Below are 27267 nucleotides of genomic sequence, written 5' to 3' on the forward strand. Positions count from 1 at the left end.
TTGCTAAACAAATAAAAATATTTATTTAAATTAAACTTCCTATATATTTAATATAATAATAGAAATAAAAGCATTCAAATGATTCAATATTGTAAAATTTCACACTTACACCACAATCTATCAATTCACAAATCCACAATCTTAAAAATTTAATACACATCAAAGTCAAACATCATAATAATATAGTGTCTTAAAATCCTAATCCTTTATATAATAAAGTTATATGGTTTGGGAAATAATTAATGTTACAATTAATGCCACAACATCCTTTATTATAATAAAAAAAAAAAAACACAACATTTAAAAAATAAAATAACTATATATATATATATTATGTTGGTGATAATGAACCACAATCGATTTAATATCCGTAAAATAATATTTATATATATACACACGAAATATATATAAAATATTATTGGATATATATCCGAAATATATATATACACACAAATATATATAAAACGGACCAAATGGTTATATATACATGTATATCTACGAATAAGATATACCAATATATATCAACCAAAAAGAAAATATAATCCTTAGATTATAATTCCAAAACAACAAGAAAGAACGGATTTTTGCTTAGAGCATAATCCAAAACAAGAAAGAAGAAGAAAGAAAGTACGAGTTAGGCAAAGTGCCTGTCTTTCCTTAAAACCTTATTTGCCACCTCCCAAAAGTTCTAGGAGCGTTGTGGCCTAGGTTTCCCAGGATAAAACGTACAACGATTCGACGTTTGAGCACCCAAACGAACGAACCCGGCGAACTAGAGCACGGACAAAACAGAGTAGCAAGAAAGAAGAAGTAGGAGCAAAGGTTTTGAGAAGGAAAATTGCTTATCTTTGTGTGTTGTGTACTCTCGTGTTCTTCCCACAGTTGTCGTAAATCACTTGCTCCTACTACCTCTTCTTATATAGGAATTGGAGTACTAAATAGCATTTAGTAGGCATTCATGGCACGTTGGTAACATCTGAAACAGCTGGTCATTAGTGCAGGTTTAATTCAAAATTAAAAATGAATTAATACAGAGATTAATTCCTGTAACGGATGAATTAAATCTCCACTGTCCAGAAACAGCTCTGGTAGACCGAAGTGCTGTTCAGCCGCAGCGCACGAGAGCAACTCTCGTGCTGCATGCTTTCGGCCAGGCCGCAGCGCACGAGAGCAACTCTCGTGTTGCTTGGTCTCGGCCAGCGCACGAGAGAGCAATTCTCGTGTTGCTCTCTGTTCGGCCTAATGCTCTCGGCTTAGAGTTTGGAAAACTGATACTGAAAGTTGGCATAACTTAGCCCGCAAGGCCAGCCAATTTCCGGACGACATTCGTGCCCGTAGGTGCCAGCGCACACGAGCTCGGGCTTGAATCAAACCTCTCCGAAGTCATCTCTAGTTGGAATTTGATTTACACCCCCCCCCCTCCCCCCGCGCGAGAGAGCCTCTATGCTATACAATTCTACAAGCTCTAAAAAAACTCTTGTATAAAAGGGGGGTGAAATCCTCTTTCCAAATCAATGTGGGACAAAGCTCACTTTTACCTTACATTTTCCAACTCAATGGGTCTACTTTGAGAATCAATATCTCATTCACCCATTATCCGTTTTGAGTGTACAATATATCAATCTCTTCGTCTCACTACGAAGAATCCGAATCCACTTTCACCCGATCCAAATCGGAAGTGGACCCCACTGATAATTGTACCACAAAATAGCCACTTAACATGTCATTTTATGCCATTTTAATGCTATTTTTCCAACATATTATATAATCATATAAAAAAATATACTTTTGAAAAATAAAATAGCTATATATTATATAATCATATAAAAAATGTGTTCAATTAGAGTTTAAATTTACACATACAAAATTTGAAATTTGCTTTCCAAATGTAATTATCTTAGTTATTATTCGTATTGTGAAAATTATAATATAAATGAAATACAATTAAGAATAAATCAATATAATTATGTAAATTCTCTCTATAAGTTTATTTGAATATGCACATAATTAGAGATTATATTAACCATACAAAATTATAATTATAATTGTAATTGTAACTTTGTATTCTATAAAAATAATAAATACTTGACTGGAAGCTCAAAAATATTATTATATTAAATAATTTAAAATATTTTAATTTTTTTATTTTTTATTTATATTTATAATAACATAATTTTTCCCCGTGCATCGCGCGGGTGAATTACTAGTATAACAAATAACAACAATATTTTCTTCAATTCAATCCACTCTTCAAGTCTTCAAATTAGTGTCTAAGTAATGATAGTGACCTCTAAAAACTCGGATGGAACTAGGACACTTTCTTCAACACCATTAACATCGTCATCATCTATACATTAACCATCATTTAAAATAATCAAAACATAATAAACATAATAACCATAATAATTGAATCATAAGAAAATAAAAAAATTTGAAGTAAAAATCAGATTTACCATGATCCGGGGGTTCAAAATCGCGTATCCAATTGCGAGCACAAAGCAAAGCTTGAACTTTTGAAGGAAGCATACAATTTCGGTATTTGTTCAACACACGACCTCCTATACTAAAAGCTGATTCCGATGCCACAGTAGTGATAGGAATACTTAATATATCGCATGCCATGTAAGATAACTCACCGAAGCGATGCTTATTTTCCTTCCAATAGTTCAAGATATCCATATCAGCAAACATCTTCATGTCCTTCTGTGGTTCATCAAAATACAAATCCAATGCTGATTTTCCATTATCAACATCATCTTGGTTACAATATTGAACAAACTCCTATATCATTTGTAAGTATAAAAATATTAAAAAGTGTTTTATAACAGTATATAATAAAAGAATAAAAGAAATAAAGGAATGACAAAAATGACATAAAAATAACAAATTACATTAATCATCTCATCACTTGATTCTTCTATTGTTGCATTTTCGCATGGAGGAGTGGTCAAAGTTGAAGAACTAGGAGCCGCGGTCATTGACTTGCTTTTATATGCTTCAAAGAGCATATACAACTTGCTTTTCACATAATCCGACTTTTGCTTGTAAGTATTTTGATCCAATTTTTTGAAGCAAAAATCCAAAAGTTTAAATTTCATTCTTGGATCAAACACCGCTCCCATAGCAAGAATAACACTATATTGTTCCCAATATTTTTGAAACTTTACTCTCATGCTACTAGCCATGTTTCTAAGAACTACATCCTCATTATTCAAATTTCTTTTCAACAAAAGCTCAATTTTCCATACTTGCATGAAGTATAAGTTGGAAGTAGGATAAGTTGAATCCAAAATCAATTTTGTAATTTCATTAAAAGGCATAAAAAATTCACAAATCTTTTCACCCCTAGCCCACTCCTCATTTGAAGGACAATGCTTATAATGAGTGTCAAGAAAGTGAAGACTACTAAAAGCACGTCGGTACTTAATAGCACTATCAAGCATCTTATAAGTTGAGTTCCATCTAGTGGGCACATCTGTTGACAAACCAACTTTAAGTTGAAGACCAATTGTCTCAACACAGTCTTCAAACACTTTCATCCTCCCCTCCGACCCTTTAACATATTTCACACTATCTCGAATTTTATTCAAAGCATCACCCACCACTTTCAACCGATCTTGCACAATAAGATTCAATATATGTGCAGAACATCTCACATGAAAAAATTCCCCATTACACAACAAATCCTTTTGCAAACATAGTTGTCTTTTCAAGATATTTTGCATAGTATCGTTAGCAGAAGCATTATCCAAAGTAAGAGAAAACAATTTTTTTTCTATTCCCCACTCTTTTAAACATTCTAGAAGCTTCTTAGCTAACTGAACACCAGTATGTGGGGGAGGGATAGCACAAAAGGGTAATATTTTATTGTTTAACTTCCAATTACTATCAATATAATGAGCAGTTAAACAAATATATCCCTCAACTGTGCATGCTGTCCAAAGATCGGAAGTCAAACAAATTCTACTAGGAATTCTTTTCAAGTTACTCTTCAGTTTCTCTTTTTCCTCCTCATAAAACTTATAAACATCTGCTACTGCTGTATTCCTACTTATGAATTTGTAATCAGAATTCAAATACTTGTGCAACTCTCTAATTCTCTTATATTCAACAAAATAATACGGCAAATCATGTTCAATAATGCTCATGCTTATCATTTCACGGACCACATTATAATCAATTTTTTTTGCACGCAACTTTCCTTCATGATCAATTAACATAGAACCCACATCATTATATTTAGGATTTACTTTACAAGAAGCTAAATGACGGGATAAAGTTGATGTTCCATATTGGTGTGGCCCCATAATATAATCTTTATGACAATATTTGCATTTAGCCCTTTGTTTATCACCAATTTCAATTACATCAAAATGATTCCACACATATGAAGTTTGACGTCTTTTCGTACCTCTTTTTTGTGATTCTAAATTTTCAGCTTGTTCTGAAGGTTTAGGTGAAACCGGTCTGTCCCCCGGCATATTAACTTCACAATCAACATTGATATAAGTGTTTGGAGAACTTTGCTGTTGAGAATCCATCTCTCTGCCATTAAAAAATATTAAAACAATGTTAACATAACATTAAAACAATGTTAACTCAATGAGCTCTATTTAACATGCTAATTTAACATTAACATGTTAATTTAACACAACTCTATTTAAGTATTTAACAGTGTTGAAGCATGTTAATTTAACATTCCTCTATTTGGGGGTAATTCAATTTCCCTAGTGCTAAAGATAATCTGATATCATATAGAAACTTTCAATATAAACTTTAAATTTGAGCCACAACTATTTTGAATATATCTAGAGGCTTGCTTGTAAGCTGTAAGCAATATATAGGAAATTGACTTCAATCCTTAACTATTATATACGAAAAAATTAAATATTAGCTAGAACGAGAAGTGTTCAATTTTTATTTGAATTATAAAATTTTCTATGCTTTCAAAAATTATCAAACAAATCCAACTACAATTTGTTTCTTCACAGCTAAAGGTAGAGTAAAGATAGAGGAATCTAAAAAAGAATCAAGTGAAAACTCTTCTTTATCCTATTGTAGTTTTCAAATGTAGTAGCACAACTTAAAACCATACACACTCAGAAAGAATTAACACACTGTCAACAGAAATTTTCAGAACATTCATGTTAAAATACCTACTGAAATAAATTTCGCTCAATTTGAAATAGCAATCAAACAAAAATTAGGTAGCATACTTACAAGTTACAAAGACCATATATACTGGACAAATCCTAGGACAACTTACCCGAAACCCGAAGACTGACTCGGAGAAGAAGAAGAAATCGAATTAGTGGTGGACGGTGGCGATCGGCGGTGGACGGTGGCGATCGGCGAGGATGGACGGTCGGCCAGTGATGGGTGAACAGCGGTGGGCGATTGGGCGGTGTTTAGTTTCTGGCCTCTGGGTTCGCGAATCGCAAGGAAGAGATGTGAGGTGTAAGTCTGTTTGTTTAATTAAAATTATAGAATATATAAGGGAGTAAGGGGCGTAGGGACGGTAGGGTATGGTTTATTCTGAATTCTACTAAAAAAGAATTAAAAGTTTTTTTTTTTTAGGCTTAGCCCGCGGGTTGACCGACAACCCGCGCGGGCCGAGCCCGTTAGGCCCGCAATTTTGCTGGCCAGTTTTTTAAAGGCCCTAACCCGCCCCGTAGTGTGGTGGGTGCGGGCCAACTCGCGGGTTTTAGCCCACTTTGACAGCCCTAGTCATGGCGAAGCCAACAAGTCTAGTGCAAACAAAATAAATAAAAAAAAAAAGGAACGTATTGGCAACAACCCGAGCAACGAGATAACACCAATCTAAGCAAAACAAAAGAGATAGTCTATGCAAGCAATTAAATAAAGATAAGGGGCCGCCAACTCTAAAGGACATCAAGGCCGCGTAGCCTCGCGGGCACCGTCATCGCCACCCAAATCAGCCTGAGTCTCCTCCTACGGGTCATCCACGCCTGCAAAGCGAAGAAGGTCAGTCGCGAAGTCCGCACTCGACGAGCGGTCGGCTGCCGAGTCCAACGGTTGGGGCGCGCCACCCTCTCCCACCGCCACGTCTATGGGATCACCTGGCTCCTCCTCCAACTCCCCGGGCAGGCCCCACGCCACGGGGTCAAAGGATGCGTCTCTGGCGCGAAGGATGGAATAGATCTTGCTCTGCATGGAGCACTCCCCCGCCTCGTACATCTCCAACCCCTACAAACCCACACACTCATTCCCCTCGGGGAAGCTCGTGAAATAAGTCAAGGTCTCCTGGGGGTGCGCGGAAATATAGGCCTTCGCATCCTGGACAAAGGCTTGGGAGTCCTTGTAACCCGTAACAGCCACCTCGAAGCCTCTTTCAGGGCCTCTGATGCGCTGCGCGCTCCTGCGACCGGTTGGCAATCAACTCAGCATACTGACCCTCCAGCGCCACAAGTTTGTCGCTCACGTCCTGGCGAGCCCACATCTCGGCCTCCAGCTGACCGCGGGTACTCCCTAGGACCTCCTCCATGGACACGGAACGGGCAACCGCCTACACAAGGACAAACATAAGTAGAAGACAAGATAACAAGGAACAAGAAAACACATCATCATCAGAAAGGGGTACGTACCTCTAGCAAAGGGCGGAAAATGGCATGGTCCTCGTGCATGGCCGTGTCGCGGGGCAGGCGGAGGCTGCGCATAAAAGCCTCCGGTGGGACATCCCCACAAAGTATTGAGGCAGTATGAGGGAGGTGGACGGACCAATCAGTCAAGGCACCTTGATGCGGCGCCGTGGTCATCGGAGCTCGAGCAGGGGGGTCGGCTGGACGACCATCCGACAAGTGGTCCGCGTCAGTGGCGGACCTCGTCTCGCGTCGGCGCGATACCCAGGGACCTGGGGGAACCCGGACGCCAGAGGTAGCATGGCTAGTCTCGCAAGTCTTGCGGCGCTTCGGGTCCTCGCCGCCACGGTTCCGCAAGCTCTCAATAAGGTTCGTGATGGCGGCGCGACGGGGAGCCATACCTAAACCAAGACAAGTCAGTAAGAACTTCAAACGAAAACGCATAAACAAACAGGCACACAGGCACGTCGACGAGGTGACAAACCAGAACTGGTAGGAGGAGGCGTCGAATGTCTGGCTAGCAACTTAATAACGTCGTCATCCTCTGAATCGTCGCTCGAAGACTCCTCCTCGGTCTCCCCCGTGGAGTCTGGAGGGGGGGCAGGAGCACCACGAGGAGGCGGAGGAAGGAGGTCGCGAGAAAAGCCCGCCCTGACCAAAGACTCGTGATCAACGAGGGCCTGGGAGTCTAACATATCAGCTGTCTCACCCAAAAACTCCTGGGCCAGGGCGTGAAGCTCCGGGGTGGACCTCGGGCAATGGCACTTACGAAAGTACCCTTTCCAAGGCACCTCAAAAGGGTGCACCTCGCCTGTAGAGACAAACACGAACTGGGGCTTCCAACCCTTGTTGAAATCCCGTACGTGTCCCATAATCTTCGTCCCCGGCCGAGCCGAAAACACCATGTACCCCTTGCTCTCCTTAGACGAGGAATTAGTCGCGTGGAAAAAAAGAGTGGAAAAGGTCCAGGTTAGGGCGGATACCCACCTCGACACACCGAACAATAAAGGCCGCCACCGCCCGATGGGAGTTAGGGACTAGCTGACCCACAGATATACGATGAAAGTTCAGGAGCTCAATGGTGAACGGGTGAAGCGGGAAATCTAAACCCATGCGGAGAGATGTAACATGGACCGCAAAAAAAATTTGGTCCGGGAAGCTCTAGTATAGTTGTCCCGGGAGGCGGGACGTGGACCACAGCCGACGGGCCGACCAAGGCCTTCGCCATGGCGATATCGTGAGGATTCAAGGAGGACCCGAATCCCCGAGGGATGGCGGAGTCAAGTACGGTGTACTGATTCAAGGGGAAGGGATCCGAGAGTGGCGTAGGAGTCAACATGAAGGGGGGATGCGTGGCTAACGGATCTATGTACGGGTACTCAATGTAATTGATGGAATAATCATGGAGCCGGAGCGAAGCAGGACAATACGAACCGGGTCGGACCCCGTGCCCACCCGCCTTGCAGGACGAACCACCCCGGGGTCGGCCCAGTGGGGGGTCGGCGCGAGCCGACCTCCCCGAGCTGGGGCTCGGCCTCCCTATTATCCTTCATAGACAGCAATGACAAGATTCGGGTCAAACACCCACAACTCGCAGGGTTCGCGTCACACACGCGACCTCTCCCTCGCCAACCACCCCAACGGAACCACAGCAAGTCGGCAGACCATGCCCGTAGGGGCGGGAGGGGACCTCCCAGATCAGATCAACGGGAGGACCTCTGGGGTCGTATCACCAACAATCGCCCTCTCGGCGGGACGGCGCCACCCACTCCACCGTAGGTCCCGACCTCCCAGGAAGATGCCGGCATACTCGAGCAGGCGGCGAACGCACTCAACCGCATCGCGGGTGGGCTGCGCCGGGGAGACCCAGCACCCCCACCTCCGCCCCCTCCGAGGGCGCGCAGTGGCCCCAGCACTCACGCACCCCGGGTGTCCGCAGCACTAGCTGAGGTAGAAGTCAATTCACCCCGACCTTCTAAGAGGCACGACGGGGCGGAGGCAACCCGAGGGCGACACGAGCAGCGAGAGGAAGGGCGGACTCTGCCGGTGCGAACCACATCCGCGCTCGGGCGGTTGGGCCAACGTGCGCCGGCGTGAGACCGCCTAGGGCCGAGGCCGGCCACATACGCCAAGCAGGAGGAGTCGTCGTGCTCACGGAGGTCCCGGAGCCACGAACCTCATGTCCCGGGGCCGCAGCAGCCGACCCCACCAGTGGAGCGCTTGGGGGAGACCAGAGGCCAACCTCCGAGCACCCAGCTTGACGAGATGGAACAACTGCGCCGACAGATGCGCGAGTTGCAACGCAAGATGGAGGCGCGCGACGAGTCACCAGAGCCCCGGGACACCCTGGCCACACCCTTCACGGGAACATCATGCCCGAGCCCCTACCTCGGGACTTCCGATTCCCGACCATCAAACCCTACACAGGGGCGACGGACCCGCGAGACCACCTCAACAGGTACAAGGCAGTCATGATGATGACAGGCGTTAATGACGCCATCATGTGTCGTGGCTTTTGCACGACTCTAGACGGGCAGGCCCAAGATTGGTTCGGGTCCTTGCCAGTGGACTCCATCCCCACTTTCGCGATCCTGACTAAGACGTTCATGTCACACTTTGCGGGCAGCATACAACGGCGGAAGCAGTTCGCTGACCTATGTTACCTGAAGCAACAGAAGTCAGAATCCCTGGCGGAGTACCTGAGTAAGTGGAAGAAGGAAGCCATGGGGGTGACGAATTTTGACGAAAGGTCCGCCATCCCGTTTTTCACCAACAACCTCAGGTCGGGTCCTTTCCACAGTGACCTTGTCCGGAATGAGCCAAAGACGTACACAGAATTGATGGACCGCGCCTCGCGGTACGCCAACGCGGAGGCAGCAGAGAAGAGGAAGAAGGAGGAGGAGGAAGGCCGCGAACGGGGTGACAGGGCACCTCAACCTCAAGAGGATCGCTGCACTCCCCGGTCTCGCCGGGATCGGGGCCCCCGACTAGCCCCACTACGACACCTGACCCCGTTGACACAACCTGTAAGCGTCATCCTGGACCACGCAGAGGACATGGGCATCGTGTCGTTCCCCGAGGAGTGCTTAAAGATCTCCCCCAAGGCCGACCCGAAGAAGTACTGACGCTTCCATCGGCAACGCGAACATGACACCGACGAATGTATGGTCCTCAAGAGGCAGATCGAGGAGCTCATTCAACGAGGATACCTGGGGCAGTACGTGAAGAGGTCCGGGTAGGACCACGCTAAAAGCCCCGACAACGCTCGGAAGAAGAAGGATGGTACCGGGCCCTCTACCTCTGCCCCGCGCAAGAGAGACCTCGGCCAACTCACGGAGGACGAGGAGACCGAGCCGGACAGCCCACCAAAGAAGAAGGTCATCCATGTCATCTTTGGCGGCCCGGAGGGAGGGGACACACCCGCCGAGAGGAAGAAGTGGGCATGAAGCCTGTACGTAGGGGAGGTCGTCCGAGCACCCCATGAGAAGAGGACACGCAGGGAGCCCATAACGTTCACCGACGACGACCTCCTGGATGGCCCCCTACCCCACCGGGACGCATTGGTAATCAGGTTAGAGCTCAAAGACATCATTGTCCACCAGGTACTGGTACATACGTGGAGCTCCGTGAACGTCATGTATTATGACACCTTCACGCAACTCGAGCTATCCAGGAAGCAACTTTCCCAGGTTCGGACCCCGCTATCCGGCTTCACCAGAGACTCCATTGAAACGGAGGGATCCGTCACTCTTGATCCGTCAAGACATGGGTGGTAGAGTTCGTGGTGGTGAAGATCAGCTGCGCCCACAACATCATCCTCGGCAGACCTGCCTTGGAGGACCTCAGGTGCGTCATCTCTAAAGAGCACCTTTGCTTCAAATTTCCTACCCCCGCTGGAGTGGGCATCGCGCGAGGAGACCAGAAGATTAGTCGGAGCTGCTACTTGAAGGCCTGCCGCAAAATAACGAGGAAGGACCTCCAGGTACACACAGTAACCGAGAGGACCCTTGGAGAATGAGAAAGGGGGGCCAAGTTGAATTGCCCGGAAAAAAAAAACAAGAAAGACACTAAGATTTATAGTCATTTCCCTTGAAAGCTTCCATAGCTTTATGTGAAAGGTGAATCCACCAACTACGGTTATGTTGGACCTCCCAACGCCCAAAAACTCTAAAACCAACACTGGTGCCGTCTATGGGGACGTGACAAAAGGTCGTGTTTACCTCTTTGATCTGAGCGAATTCGGGAAGCCGGAGAGAGGATTTGACATGAACCAAAGATCGAAACTATGGTTGGAGAACAGAGCCATGCCTCGGGAAACCGTAGCGCACGAAACGCAAGATTGGATCCGCGAGAACACAAGGGAGTCAACGGAACTCACGGGGGCAGGAGGAGGACTCGGTGCCTCGACCACCGCCGTTGCCCATAGTACCGCTCACACCAGCACAAATAGATGTTATCGCTCGAGCGGTAGCCGACCAAACACGAGGGAGAAGAACCTCGTCGAGTCCCCAGTCGTCCCGAGAGCGACCGCGCAATCAGGGCCATCCCCTGGAACATGAGAACAAAATCCGGGAAAATTGAGGGCAGGACAGTCAGCCGGTTCGGTCTGTGCATTCGAGGTTGGGCCCCAGCGTCACTCGGTGTTCTGTGCGAGAACGACTGGGGAAAAAAGCAACCAGCCGAGTCCGACCAACCGGCAGGACCGAGAAGCTACCAGAGAAACGATAGGCTGCTCAAAGAAGACCAGGGCTCAGAGTCGACGAACCCAGAAGCAGGTAATGGAAGTCGGACCACAGGATGAGTCTCAAGAAGGCGAAGGCACCGAATCCACAGGAAATCGGACAGGGAACCCTGATGAAATGGCCTACTTAGCGCAAGAAATACGCAATCTGAAATATCAAGTGGAGGGTAGAGTCAACTCACCTCGTCGAGCCTTGTTCACCGCCCTGCCGTTTTCGACAGAGATCATGTCATTTAAGATACCAGGTGATTTCAAATTCCCGGAACAAGCTACCTTCAATGGGACAGGCGACCCTCGCGAACATCTCTTAAGTTACCAGGCTAAGATGCAAGTTCTGGGGGTCAAGGATCCGGTCATGTGCGCCTTCCTACCGACTCTGAAAGGTCCTGCCCAGAGATGGCTCATCGCCCTTCCCCCAGGATTAATCCGCAACTTTGAGGGCATGGCTGGCCGTTTCATGAGTCACTATGCGGCCAACATCAAGCCTCAGAAAGATCTCACGCACCTCGGCGACATCCATTAAGAGGAGGGAGAGTCGCTCAAAACTTACTTGGCCCGATGGCGAGATTCAGGCTATAGGGGAACTCGAGGACCAAATCGCGCTCACATTTTTCATCGAGTCGCTTCGATCCGAGCAATTGTACCGCGACCTGCAGGACAATCGATCGGCCACATACGTGGAAGCCATCCACATGTTCAATAAGCGAGCCAATACGGAGCAAGTGATGAAATACAAGCGATGGCGAGAAGTCGGTGGGACTTCTGGGCCCAAACGAGTAAGGGGTGAGACGAGGGAAAAGCACCGGGGAGACTCGGCATGAGAAAGAGAAAAGAAACAAAGGCACTGACCTTTAGACGTTACTTAGAAAAAGTCAAAGGTCGCCACGACTGAGGGACTTGGCAAGAGAAAAAGAGAATAAACAAGGGCACTGATCCTTAGACGTTTCTTAGAAAAAGTCAAAGGTCGCCTCGACTGAGGGACTCGGCAAGAGAAAAGAGAAAAGAAACAAGGGCACTACCCCTTAGACGTTTCTTAGAAAATGTCAAAAGTCGCCTCGACTGAGTGATACGGCAAGAGAAAAAGAGAAAAGAAACAAGGGCACTGACCCTTAGACGTTTCTTAGAAAAAAGCCAAAGGTCGCCTCGACTGAGGGACGCGGCAAAGAAAAGGAAAAAGACAAGGCTCAAACCCTTAGAGGATGTTTGGTTCATGGAAAATGTTTTTCAAAGGAAAATATTTTTCAAGTGGAAAATGTTGTTTTCTAGTGTTTGGTTTATGGAATTCATTTTCCATTAGAAAACGAATTCCTCAAATTTGAGAATAACAAAATCCTTGGTTGGACCAAAGATTTTGTCTTTCATAAAAAATGGGAAGAAAAAGTAGATATGAATTGCCTATTTTACCCTTGTTTTTTTTTTAATTATATTAACCTTATTAATTTATATGGGTATATAGGTCTTTATACTCATTATTCCTTACAATTCCAAATCTAACCAAACAATAGAATTAGTATTCTCAGTAATTCTTTTTCCATCAACCAAACAATGAAATTCATCTTCCTAGTAATTGTTTTTCAATTGAATTTCAGTTCCACTTCCCTTAAAATATTTTCCGCGAACCAAACGAGCCCTTAGAAATTTTTATCAAGAAATGCATATGCATATGAGTAAAATAAAGAAGGCAAAATGGAAGTAAAAAACGCATCTTATATTGAAAATTCAAAAAGGGGACGAAGCCCCATTACAGAAACAAAAGAAAGAGAAGTATAAGGACCCTAGTGTAAAGGGCTGTAGACATAGACGAGGGACTCGGCAAGAAAAGAAGGAAACAAGGGCACTGACCCTGAGACATTTCTTAGAAAAAACCTACAGGGGTCGCCTCAACTGAAGGATTCGGCGAGAAAAGAAAGAAACAACGGGGCACTGACCCTAAACTGTTTCTGAGATAGAAAAAGCCTAAATGGTCGCCTCGACTGAGGGACTCGGCAAGACAAGAAGGAAACAATGGCACTGACCCTTAGACGTTTCTTAGAAAAAGTCTACAGGGGTCGCCTCGACTGAGGGACTCGGCGAGAAAAGAGAGAAACGACGGGGCACTGACCCTAAACTATTTCTGAGATAGAAAAAGCCTAAAGGGTCGCCTCGACTGAGGGACTCGGCAAGAAAAGAAGGAAACAAAGGCACTGACCCTTAGACGTTTCTTAAAAAAAAAGCCTACAGGGGTCACCTCAATTGAGGGACTCGGCGAGAAAAGAGAGAAACGACGGGGCACTGACCCTAAACTGTTTCTGAGATAGAATAAGCCTAAAGGGTCGCCTCGACTGAGGGACTCGGCAAGAAAAGAAGGAAACAAGGGCACTAACTTAGACGTTTCTTAGAAAAAACCTACAGGGGTTGCCACGACTGAGGGACTAGGCGAGAAAAGAAAGAAACGACGGGACACTGACCCTAAACTGTTTCTGAGATAGAAAAAGCCTAAAGGGTCGCCTCGACTGAGAGACTCGGCAAGAAAAGAAGGAAACAAGGGCACTGACCCTTAGACGTTTCTTAGAAAAAGCTTACAGGGGTCGCCTCGACTGAGGGACTCGGCGAGAAAAAAAAAAAAAAAAAAAAAAAAAAAAGAAACGACGGGACACTGACCCTAAATTGTTTCTGAGATAGAAAAAGCCTAAAGGGTCGCCTCGACTAAGGGACTCGGCTAGAAAAGAATGGAACAAGGGCACTGACCCTTAGACGTTTTTTACAAGAAGTATATGGAGTCGCCTCGGTTGAGGGACTCAGCGAGAAAAGCCCCAAGACTCGAAAAATTACGCAAGATGCAAAATACAAAGAAGCAGAAAAGATGACGTTTTTATTAATAAGGGTCCAAAGGGAGGACCAGCCCTTACAAAAAAAAAAAAAAAAAAAAAAAAAAAAAAATTGCGAAAGTCTAGACTACGGAGGGAGACAATGTGGCTTCAGTCCCCTCGACCTGCTCCTCTGCCGATGGTTTAGCTGGAGGGGCGGTCGAAGGGTCTTCTGCTTGCTAAGGCACGTCAGTAGGCGCAGCCTGACGCCGGCAGAACTGGAGGAGGAGAGACAATGCCGGTCGGGGCCCCAGGCGCTGGCAGTAGCTCGATTACTGACTTGAGACCCCAGCCTTCAGGAGTGAAAGAAGGGTCGCGAGCCAGCAGAGTGGCGTATATCTCTAGTTGAGCCTCACGGTAGCCCAAGCAAAAGTCACGCTCGCCGAGATCGAGCAGATAGTCGTCGCCCTCTGAAGTTGCCAGCCATTCTTTCGCTAGCTCCCCTTGACGACCCGCTATCGCCGACTTCACATCCGCTTCGAAAGCTGCCGACCCCTTATACTCGGCAACTGCAGCAATGGCCTTGTCCCGCTCCTCCTCCCACAAGTGAGTCACCCGTAGGAGCTCGGCTGTATGAATCTCCCTCTCCTTGACAAAATCCGCCTGCTCCTCCTGGCGGGCCTCATCCGATTGACGCAGGCGGACATTGAGGTAATGTATCCCAGCTTTGAGGGCCTGGATCCGCTTCCTCATCTCCAGCTGGAAGGCAAGGTTCTGGGAGGAGACCATGTTAGACAAAAAAAAGAGTCAAAGAACTAGATCGAAGACTCACCCGATAAGATTGGCGCATAGAGGTCTCCAAGATATACTCGTCCTGCTTCTTGTTCGCCGCCTCCACGTCCTTCGGGAGAAGTACGTGCTCGGCCCAGTTTTGGACTGAGTAATCACCCTGCCATATTTGGGCGTCCTCGTTGAGCTCCAAGCTTATCCGAATCTTCTTGGGTGGAGGTGCGTCCGGTTGCTCCAACAGACGTTTGGAACTCGGACTTCCCACTGGGGCAGAAGGTGGAAGTCGAGAAGGAGAAGCTGTCGGGGAGGTCGACAAATCCACAACGTTTCTGGGTGGAGTCGTACGAGGCACAGGCACAGGGGTCGAGGAAGAGGTCGTCGGAGATCCGGTCGAGCGCTGCGTCAGTCGGCGCCTCATTTTCTCTGCACGGTCGGCCATAGCGTCAGTCAGAACTTCAGCTTCTTCAGAGGAAGTGGACGTGGAGTCGTCGAGACCTGCACATTACGCAAAAAAAAAAAAAAAAAAAAAAAAAAAAAAAAAAAAAAGGGGCTAAGACGAGCAGAAAAGGAAAAGGTCTAGTAGAAGACTACCTGTGGTGGCTGCCCCAGTAGGCAAAAGACCCCATTTGGCCATAGCACGAAGTCGTGACCAATGTTTGGCAGAGTAGGGTCCCATGCTCTTAAGGGCGCAATCCAGCCATTAAGTGCAGACGGAAAATGGGAAGTAACGGAAGCAATTTCGCATAATACAAGTACTTTCTAATACTCGAGCAAGAAGGGCCCGGTACCTGAAAGTGAGAAACTAGTTGATGGGGTACGGACCCAATGGGCCTAGGGCCCGAAGAGGAAAGAAGATAGGAAGGGGTGGAGATTGGACCCACAAGAGATCGACCCCAACGAAGAGGAAGAAAAGCCCAGAAGTAGACATAGACGAGTCCAGGAGGTCGGCTCGAGTGGAGGGTCGGCACGAGCAGAAGTCGGCTCAGCAAAATAGCCATTGGCATTTAAGAAGCCCTTTAAAACTCGGTCAAACAGGACGTTGGGAGGCCCTGTAATGACAGCCCAACAGCCTAAGTGTAAAAAGCCACATTATGGCACTTGAATGTATACGTTTAAATTAATAAGGGTGACCTCCTATAAAAAGGGCCCTCGGAGAATGTAAAAGGGGGGCCAAGTTGAATTGCCCGAAAGAAAAGACAAGAAAGACACTAAGATTTATAGTCATTTCTCTTGGAAGCGTCCATAGCTTTGTGTGAAAGGTGAATACACCAACCACAATTGTATTGGACCTCCTTGGGCCAAAAACCCTAAAATCAACAATTATTCTTATCCATTTTCATTATTCATTTACCTATTCCTTTTATTATTGGGTTTGATCATTCAGACCCCCGGGATTAATTAAATTCATCAGTAATGCTAAAAGTGCAAAAAATGTGATGTTAGAAGAGTTTCTCGTGGTGATTAATATAAGAGGTTTTAGGTTAAAAGTGGGAAATTGTGCAGCATGTTAGAACAGAGATAGAACATAGAAGTTACCAGTTATTACTTCTAATGTTGCCTCTTCCTTTTTCCACACATCTTCAAAGTTGGCTCCATTCTTAAGCTGGTTCCAATATCTGATTGGTCATATTTAAGTGCTTTAAAAACAGCTAATTTAAAAGAAAAAGTAAGAAGACATATACTTTACATTCAATTATACCTTTGCCATCACTGATTCAATATGATGTAATAGTTGCCTTGCATTCAATTTTTTTGAGCCCTTCAAGATACTTATTGCAGAATTCAAAATCATCTTAATCTCTTCTCGAGAATCGATAGATTCACAAATCTGTAGAAGTTCCATGATGTGTGAAACAAGATCTGTCCTTGAATCACAACGGCGACAAAAATACTCTGCATCCAAATCATAGCTTCCTCGTACAGTTCCAGCCATATGCGCCCGAAGAGCACAGTCTAAGTGAGCAATGTGCCCACAAATGCAGCCATCAAGCAAAATCGCTTTACATCTAATGTAATTACAACTACCAAATGCTGAACAAATAGTCTTAGAACAAAGAATACAGCAACAGTTTCGGCAAAAATCAGGTTCACTGCAGCAAATGTCACAAAACATGGCTTCCGGCAGAGGAGGATCAGATACTACTGATAAACTGATACACATGTTGTTGCCAGCCTTACAAGTGTGTGATAAATGAGAGTCAGCCCCCAAAAGTTCTGCTTCCACCAAAGATGATGCAAACTCATTGTCAACAACCATAACATAGCAAATAAAACATAAATAAATGAAAATTTAGAAAGCATATTCTCTATTCTGAAAATATGTTGAAAACATTGTTCAATAAAAGACATTAAGAGAGAAGAAGAAGCTAGAAGTAAACCTAGTTTTACTCAGCAATCCTCTCAAGAACAATAAAAATGGAACCGAGCAGCAATCTGTCTTTATACTGCCTCGGTTTTACTACAAACCTATAATAAGGTAGACTTTGCATGAAATTAAACATAAAAATAAACGTTACACCTAATGATCACAAAATTTCTCCTTTGACAAATTTAATTTAGATTCTCACTTGTTACAGGTCTTGTGAGTCTCATGCAGGGATCCCCAAGATCCCAAAATTTTTTACTGAAAAGTTTGAATAATAGCTTAAAAACCCAATGGTCTAATAACATATGCATGAATTACACACAGGAAAAAATAATGGATACTTTCAGTGTAAAATAAACATCAAGTATACTACATCTTGATTTAAAAAAAAAAAAAAAAAAGGATCCTTGAATTGATAAGGATAAGAAGACTTCACAAAAGCCAACCTGTTGAATTGAACTCCTTCAAGGGAATATTCCACATGAATGATGAAAAGAAAGCATTCATATCTGTGCCAGGAAATGTTGATTGGACATATCGCTCAACTGAAATTTTGCTCCGAAAACACTTTGGCTGTCCAGCTTTCTCAAGACGGCTTGGTAGATAAAGGTATCTATCCCAAATATAGCCAGAACCTATAACTCTTTTTCCCACCTTCCAACGCCACTTATCGCCTGGTTTAGGCCAATCTTCAGGGGCATAAGGCAAGCCTTCACCTGAATCACCAGGAAATGTCTGCCTGGGAGTGCATCTGACATTTTTATCTCGACTGTCAAAGTCCATTGATCAATTCTTAGCTAACAATTTGCAGATTTGTTCAACTGCATGCAAAGCAATGTAAACATTAATTTTACCTGAACAAAAACAGCTAAAATTTTATAATAGTGTTTCTAACATATATGTATAGCAGTCAGATATACGTCTTGGACTGATTAGAAAGAGAAAAAGAAGTTGGCACTGCTGCAGGAAAACGTTTGAAGTTCAGTCAAAGTGAAAATTTTCTTTAATGGATATAAGTAGTGTCAAGTTAAATGCATCTAAATTAGTTTCCTCCAAAGAAGCTATGAGGGTAGCAGTTCCACTTGGAAGTACTGATTATTTTCATATTATCATGTACCTTTTGTTTTTACATTTTTAACAGGATGAGTTCTGGAAGTACTATTTATAATTATTTCATATATTCCTAATATGCGTGATTGTGAATAAAAAGTTAGTCCTTTCACTGACAAAATTAGTTAGCTATTCATTTCATTTCCAACTTTTCCTCCATAAAAAATACTCTGAAGAGACAGATAAAATGGAAAGTGTATTAAGAAAACAAAAATAAATGGAGGGCATAAAAGTTTAAAGGTTGGGTACGGCAAACAGAACGGCAAATTATATGGGAGAAACCGAGAAAACCCTAAGGGAAAATCTCATTTGGTTGGAATCTCAAATTAACAAAAATAAAGCAGTCAAAACGTTACTGTTAGAAATCCTACAAGTGCATGTGAAATTATGACCTTCAAAATAGAAGTACTTGACTTTTTTGCATAACAGTAAAATGGATATGCACCTCCGTGCAACACTCTACAGTTCTACAATTATCATGATTCACGCATATAGCACCATGAACTCTAATAGCTAGATGCCTTATGTTTGATAATTTAATAACATGCTGCAAGAACACAGTTATCAAATTCCAGGTAGGATTACACCAAGCCATTAAATCATTCAGCAGTGCTGATTTCAGAATAGATCCTTGTGCTGTATTTAACTGATCAGCAATCAAAAAAATTCAAAACCCTCAGGCTCAAAGCAGTTGCTAGAGCGACTAGTTCTTGGCTTGTCCATGTTGATTTACCAGGATTTCCAACTTGTGAGTTCATTTTCTCCATCCTAGCATAGATTCTAAATTCTAACATGACCCCTTTGATAAATCCCCGATGGTGTTGCTCCACAAAGAATAACTTATAAATTTCAGAAGACTCAATTATTTGAGTTACATTGATCCTTATGGGCCAACAGAATTGTGAAACGTGCAACATCATTTTATTGTAAAGATGACTCTAGATGAGAGTAAAGGGGAAATAAAGAGTGATTCATGAATAGAGAACCCCATCGATTTTGTTACAATCTTAAGATTATACATTAATGCGCCATCTGAGGAAGGGCTTTTGCACTACAATTTGCAGAAAGCGACCAACAACGCTCACACAAACAGAGACATACGTACATAGAACAGCGCTATCAAACCTAATAGGAATCTAAGTTCCGTGATGATCAGAACGGGAAACACAAATGAAAACGATGACACAATCAAATGCTAACGAAAATCATTCGCAAATGCGTATATATGTCTGTGTATAGATGTATATACAAGAAGAGAAATGGATATACCTGCGCTGCCGGACAACGGAGTGGCAGTTCTGCTGTGAATTCCGATTCGGAAACCTAAAACCTCTGAAAGAAGAGCGGGTGCTGGTGCGTAGTTGCGTACAGCAAACCTCTGCTGTGAACTTTTTCTTCTCATCGGCTTGCTAAGTTGCTACATTCTAATTTCTAGTAGCCAGTAGCCCAGTAGCCACCCCGTCCCCCGAGTCCCGACTCGACGGATGGACGTCTGGATATCCACCATTCTTTTTATTTTATTAAAATAATTTTAAGAGAAATTTATAATATTTTTTTATATACTCAGTATTAGTTTGAGTTTTTTTTCAAAATGGTCCATTCACTATTTCTCATTCTCAATTTTACATTTTGACTTTTAATTGCACCCAATGTTGTCCCTTGACTTTTAAAAATTCATCCAAATTGGTCATTTGTTAGATTTTGCGTTAACTCAAAGTTAATTGTAAGGGCAATTTGGTCAGTTCACATCGGTGCGGAAGGCAAGTACCAACGTCGACTGTAGATTAATTTTTGATGTCACATGTGACGTCGTAAATGTTGGTGATAATGAACCAATAATCGATTTAACATCGTAAAATAATATTTATATATACACACACGAAGTATATAAAATATTATTCGATATATATATATCCGAAATATATATATATATATATATATATATATATATATATATATATATATATATATATATACACACACACACACACACACAAATATATATATAAATCATACCATCATGGTTATATGCATGAATATCTACAGAAAAGATATATACATATCAACCAAATGGAATTTATAATCCACAGCTTATAATTCCAACCAAACTAAATCAGAAGAGGAGGATTTTTGCTTAGAAGCATAATCCAAAACTGAAAGAAGGAAAGATGGCTCGTGTTTGGGTAAGGGTTTTTAGCGTGAGTCAAGAGACCACTCTTTCCTTAAAATCTTATTTGCCACCTCCCACAAGTGCTAGGAGCGTCGTGGCCTAGGTTTCCCAGGATAAAACGCGCTACGGTTCGACGTTTGAGCACCCAAACGAGCGAACCCGGCGAACTAGAGCAAAGCTATGAACACAGTTTAGGCAAAGAAAGGAATAGAAGCAGACTTTTGAGGCGAGAAACCACTTTCTGTGTTGTGTGTTCTTGTCACTATGTGCTTAGAAAAACTGCTGCACTCTACCCCTTCTTATATAGGGATGTAGGTCCTTAATAGCATTGATCATGGCCATTAAACTTGGCTTTGTAACACCTGAAACCGCAAGGCATCCCATGGGATTTAAATTCAAAAAAATTAAATTGGAATTAATTGAAAAATTAATTCCGTAACTGTAGAATTGAATCCCGGGGCCAGCCAATTTTCGCGGCAAACGAGCTCTCTAGTTGGAATTTGATTTGCACCCCCCCTCCCTCCCCCCACGCGAGAGAGCCTCTATGTTATACAATTCTAAAAGCTCTAAAAAAGCTCTTGTATAAAAGGGGGGTCAAATCCTCTTTCCAAACCAATGTGGGTCAAAAGCTCACTTTTTCCCTTCATTTTTCCAACTCAATGGGTCTACTTTGAGAATCAATATCTCATTCACCCATTATCCGTTTTGAGCGTACAATATATCAATCTCTTCGTCTCACTACGAAGAACCTGAATCCACTTTGACCCGACCTAAATCGGAAGTGGACCCCACCGATAATTGTACCACAAAATAGCCACTTAAAATGTCATTTTAATGCTATTTTTCCAACAGTAAATGTGGTTGGGGAGTTCATTGATGGACAATTTGCAATCGAGAGTTGTTCCTTGGCGACAACCCGCGGTGAGAAGATTGCATGTGTTTCTGCAGCGGCGGAGCGGCGTGGCCACGGCGTCACCCCCACACCCGACATTCGAGAAGCCACCGCCATGGTATTAACCGTGCGTAATGCACAAGCGTGTCGAACACAGGCTCCAGCAACTCAGACCTCGCCGACAACCCCCTACCACTTCCCACCGCCGAAACGGCGCCTCTACCTGAGAAGAAACTCACGGAAAATGCAAAAGTGAAGAACAACACGAAAATGAGGAGCAGAACACGAGGAGATGCCGTTGGCAATAATTCCTAGACCCTGTTTTTGCAGAGAACGGTGGAAAACTATGAGCTTTGCTCTGTTCTTCATTCTCCTTCCTTTGAATAAAAGAGGGAAAGCGAAGCCCAAGAGAGAGAGAGAGAGAACAGAAACCCACAAGGAAATCGGGAATTGCTTTCTAACTCGTCTAGACCTTTCTTTCAATGGATTCACTAGGAGCATCCCCAAGGAAATCGGGAATTGCTCGAGAATGGAAGTCCTTTTTGCTCAGGAATAATCATTTTCATGGGGCTATTCCAGTAGAGTTGGGTAATTTGTTTAATCTTGCACTTTGAATTTGAGCAACAACATGATTTTGGGTCCTATTCTTGTCGAGATTGGGAAGCTTTCTTCCCTGGTTGAGTTTGCTGCATTCTCACAGGCCCTTTGCCTCAGTCTCTTGGTAATCTTATGAATTTGCGGATATTTCGAGTCAAGCAGAATGCAATTTTTTGGAAGTCTACCCAGAGAGTTAAATGGCTATAAGAACCTGCAAATTCTTGGTTTGCTCAAAACCAACTCGGAGGAAATATCATGAGAGAGCATGGAAATTGGAGTGCTTACTTGGTTGATTGAAATTGTTATTTGGATGTGAAATGACCGAACACAATTAAAGTTGAATTGACGCAAACCTAACCGAGGATCATTTTGGGTGAATTTTTAAAAGTCAAGGGACCACATTCAGTGCAATTGAAAGTCGAAATGAAAAATTGAAAATGAGCAATAGTCGAATGACCATTTTGGGAAAAAACTCATATTAGTTTTATCAGTTTATGTCATACTATACTCCTTATATTATTGTCAAAGAAAAATTTTAGAATGATTGGTCAAACCAATAGTAATAGCCCCACAGGGTAATTAATAATATTTAAACTATTTATATATAATAAAAAAATTATTATATTTGTTATGTTCGTGGAACATACAAAAAAATTCTTTTACACTTAATACAACAAATGGTTCTTTAACTATTGGCCAAGATTTGAGTACACAAACACCATAGACTAATGAAAATCTTGAAATACGGGTTTTGGAATGTGTAGTGAGTAACGTCAATATTTTCTTTCAGTTATCATTTATAGTTTTGTTTTAATTTTTAAACAATTATGTTGGTGATATATCGATTGCAAAATTGTATGTTCTTTAATTGGTTTGACTTGCCAATGTGTCCAATGTCAACGAAAATAAATTTTAAGTTATTGAAGAGGATTAATTTGAATGAATTAAAAAAAAAAAAAAAAAAAAAAAGAAGAAGAGAAGCTTAAAGCCAAATGTTACACAAATGGGAAGACCCACTAATTATCATCACAAATGAGTGATTATTTATGGTGTATTTATGGTGATGATTAGCATTATTCTCTATTGTTTGAAAGTGAAATCCGATTCAACGAGTAGTCATCTGTACAAACTTTCATCTAGTTAAAAAGTATGGCATTGTAATGCACTTTTATAACTTATGGATATATTGGAAGTGGAGCAAACTGATGCGGAGAAGCGAAGCAAGAAGGACTCGGGTAGACCCGGGGCCCTAGAATCAAGCCCGTGCTAGTTTATTAAATCATTTTAGAGTAATTTATAATATTTTTTTATATACTCCGTATTAGTTTTTCCAGCTTATGCCAAACTACTCCTCACATTATTGTTTGAGAAAAGTTTTAGGATGATCGGTCAAACCAACTGTAATAGCCTCGCAGGGTAATTAATAATATTTAAACTATTTACATATAATAAAATGTTGTAAGAATAAGGGTCAAATAGGTCATTCAGTTGCACACAATTTATATATTTATCTTGAATTAAAACTTGTAACAGTCTAGTGGAGGGCAAACGATTATGGTTTCAGAACTAGAATCGACCAACCCGAATCGAAGCATGATTCGACCTTCCCGCCTTCGAGCACGAGCCAGTTGCTATGATTCGGCCCCAAGGCGAATCCATCATGGTGCTGTTAGCTCGGCCCCAAGGAGAATCCATCATGGTGCTGTTAGCTCGGCCCATAATTCGGCCTCAAAGGCCGGGAAAAAGATACAAAAATCTGGCTTAACGTAACCCGCAAGGCTAGCCAATTTCAGGCTCATTTTGGAATTTGATTTGCAACCCCTCCCCCTATGCACGAGAGAGAACCTCTATGCTATACAATTCAATAAGTCTTAGAAATGCTCTTGTATAAATAGTGGTGCAAACCGACTTCCCAAACCAATGTGTGACAAAAGCTTAGGGGTCATTTACTTCATTTCTCTGTTTTTTCATTTCCAGTTTTCCATTTCTCAATTTCTCCAGTTTTCCATCTCCATTTCTCCAATTTTTCATTTCTCCAGTTTTCTAATTTTCATTCCATATTCCTCCCGTTTTTCATTTCTCTAATTTTCTGATTTCACTAAATACAATCATCCCATATATCATTTGTACATTTCTACAACAAAGATAATAATAATAATAATAATAATAATAATAATAATAATAATAATAATAATAATAATAATAATAATAATAATAATAATAATAATAATAATAAATCTGTAGGGAAGAGGAAAAAAAAGAAAAAAAAAAGAAAAACAAATAATAATAATCTAAAAACATAATAAGTGTGAATGAAAGTTATACCCTTTGTTTATGTCTGTTTTTTCCGTTAAGTTTTTTTTTATACATTATGCTATAAAGGTTGTACTTTATAATATTTTGGACAAACATACCCCTACCGTTATAACTTCGGTTATCTTTTCCACTATTGTTACCATGCACATGCATCCACCATATATTTTCTTATCTTATTCAATAATAATAATAATATTTATACATTATAATTTGGAGTTATTTCCTAAAATATAAATATCGAATGTATAAAAATGTTTACACTATTATTATTATTATTATTATTATTATTATTATTATTATTATTATTATTAATTTAAATATTAAAAATCTTAATATAAAATACTAATATTGGGCATCTAATTTTTGCACATCGCGCATCAGAAAATACTAGTAATAATAATAAGAGCGTAAAGGAGAATAACAAAGAAAAGGAAAAAGGAAAAAGACTTCTAAAATGTGCACAACAAAATTTGAATAGTAGACCACTACCACTATGTTCTATTCACCCAAATTCTTTCCACTGCTCCATTGGGAGAAGTCAAAATCTTCTTTCTCCAAAATTGTACATGAGAGTGGAAAATGGAGGAGTAAGCGTTTGGAATAAGAAATTTAGTAAACAACTTCTCCATTTTTTATTTTTTCTACTCTCATTTTCTTCATTTTTCTAGAAAATCCTCCATTTTTTCGGAAAATCCTCCATTTTTCCAAGTTAGTAAACGACCTCTTTTATTTTTTTCCCTTCATTTTTCCATTATCCGTTTTGAGCGTACAATATATCAATCTCTTTGTCTCAATATGAAGAACCCGAATCCACTTTGACCCGACCCAAATCGGAAGTGGACCCCACTAATAATTGTACCACAAAATAGGCACTTAAAATATCATTTTAATGCTATTTTTCCAACACTTACATGCAAATACAGTAAATAAGTATTGAGCAAGAATTTACACCATTAAAATGGCGTCGTCCGTGGGGACCGGGACAAAAAGTCGTGTTCCTGTAATTTTTTAGCTTATTTTCTGTGTATTTGTTCAATTTTTCGGGCTGGTGGGAAGGGCTCTTCGATGACTGTTATCAATCTTTGCATGGACAACTAGGAGAAGAGAATGCCCTTCATACTCCCATTTGTTCAAATCTAAGAATGCATGCTAAGATCAAGTAGGTCTTTATTGCTTGTAATGGGATTACGGGTGATGGTTAACAAAGAAGTGGTATGAAAAATTAACAAAAACAGAGAATGTCACAATGATCTATATTTTCAAAACTTGGAAGAGATGAGACAATCACAAATCAAGGAGCAAAATTCTCTTAAGAACACAACAACTCTTTGGTGAAGTGGGGGTCCAAACTCAAAACTTTCAATCTTTCATTCATTCATTCTTTTCTTTTCTTTTCTCTTCTTTTCTTTGGATTTCTTTTGAATACAGCAAGACAATTTTAATCCAATCAATCAATCAAGACCCCCACACTTGAACATTTGTAACAAAAGCTGCTCTTAGGCACAACTCTATAAAAACTCTTCTTACTAGAATATTAAAGACAAAAGTTCCATTCTCTCAAGGGTGGAAAGAAAAACATTTGGCTACGGGCTAAAGGTTATAATAACGAGGGTAACACAAAGAAAAACAATCACAATGAGGGAATAAGTGTTTAGCACTTATTTAAATAAACGAAAGGCACAATGGGGATACGAGGGATAAAAACATATGTAAGGACAAGTTCAAAGTCTATGGCTAAACAAAAATTGCCTAAATCACTTCAAAACATGCAAAACTTAGACTTCACTTAGGGAGTAATGAGGCAAGTTCTAGCAAAACACCCGTGACCGGAATCTCACATAAGCCTTCACTAGCAATGCATAACACACAAGATCAAGAATTAATCCAATTATTAAGTGGTTAGCAAAGCTATTGGCAAGGAAATAGATCAATTATGTGTTACACCTCAAATCATCAATCACAAATTGAATTGCAACAAGCACACTAAAACAAACCACAAACCAACAAGAGAGAACCATTGTAACTACATGCTATGACAAGTAACTTATTCACAAAAAATAGCATATGATTTATCCAAGAAACAAAAATTTTGAAAATTACCCCCCAATTATTGACTCCTCTCCACACTCATTGTTCCTGATGCAAAACAAAGGAAAATGAGAACAAGAAAAAATGAAAAACTAAAAAGCAATAAAATAACACGAACTAGAAAGCAATAAAAATTAAAATAAGACGAAAACTAGAAAGCAATAAATAGGAATGCAATATAAAAGATAACATGGGGTGTCTCCCATGAAGCGCTAAGTTTAACGTCGTTAGCTCGACGCATGTATTTTTTTTTTTTTTTTTTTGTTGTAGCTACTAATTTATTTAATTTAATAAGAGTAATAAACTTCCGTACATACTTTTCATCCACAATAATGAAATCATTGATTTTTTTTTTAATTTTCATTTGTTGATGAGATAAATTGTTTTGAGAGTTTGTCAATGATAATAAATAATTCAAAACATATGTTACAATAGATATTGTTATAATGATATAGTAAAAATTAACTTATAAATTTCTTTAGAAGTTTTCATACATTGATAAAATTTTGATGTGTAAACTTTTTCAATTGGAGCTAGTTGGATGTCAACATTGTCAATTTTTTGGAAAATGGTCATACCGTTTTAGAGTTCATGTGTAATTGTATTTAGTGTGAAGTGCCAAATAGCACCATGAACCAATTGCGATATGTCATCCCGCACCCTAATCTTACATAAGTGACTATTCGAGTCACAAACCAAAAAAAATTGTCCACTTAGCCTTTTTTTTTTTTACAGGTTTCCCTGTTGCCTTGATGACATGGCTCCGGTTAAAGTCTACGTGGAAGCTGATTATAATATTTCCTTCAAAGTTCGC

At 41.6% G+C, this 27267-nt stretch overlaps 2 protein-coding genes across 2 annotated transcripts; one reads left to right on the forward strand and one right to left on the reverse strand.

Annotated features, from left to right (window-relative positions):
* Nucleotides 1-9070: 9070 nt before the first annotated feature.
* Nucleotides 9071-9724, forward strand: LOC109192141. Its single transcript, XM_019342732.1, has one exon. The coding sequence runs from the start codon at nt 9071-9073 to the stop codon at nt 9722-9724; it is 654 nt and encodes a 217-aa protein (XP_019198277.1).
* A 4446-nt stretch (nt 9725-14170) lies between these two features.
* On the reverse strand, nt 14171-19839 carry LOC109192107. The gene is made up of 6 exons (XM_019342708.1): nt 19660-19839; nt 17727-18101; nt 16615-17129; nt 16452-16518; nt 14959-15410; nt 14171-14900 (listed from the first exon to the last, which is right to left on the reverse strand). The coding sequence occupies exons 2-6, from the start codon at nt 18061-18063 to the stop codon at nt 14376-14378; spliced, it is 1896 nt and encodes a 631-aa protein (XP_019198253.1). The 5' UTR covers nt 18064-18101; nt 19660-19839; the 3' UTR covers nt 14171-14375.
* Nucleotides 19840-27267: the final 7428 nt, after the last annotated feature.

This window comes from Ipomoea nil, unplaced genomic scaffold (genome assembly GCF_001879475.1).
Source record: "Ipomoea nil cultivar Tokyo-kokei standard unplaced genomic scaffold, Asagao_1.1 scaffold1769, whole genome shotgun sequence".
In the NCBI taxonomy this organism is placed as follows: Eukaryota; Viridiplantae; Streptophyta; class Magnoliopsida; order Solanales; family Convolvulaceae; genus Ipomoea; species Ipomoea nil.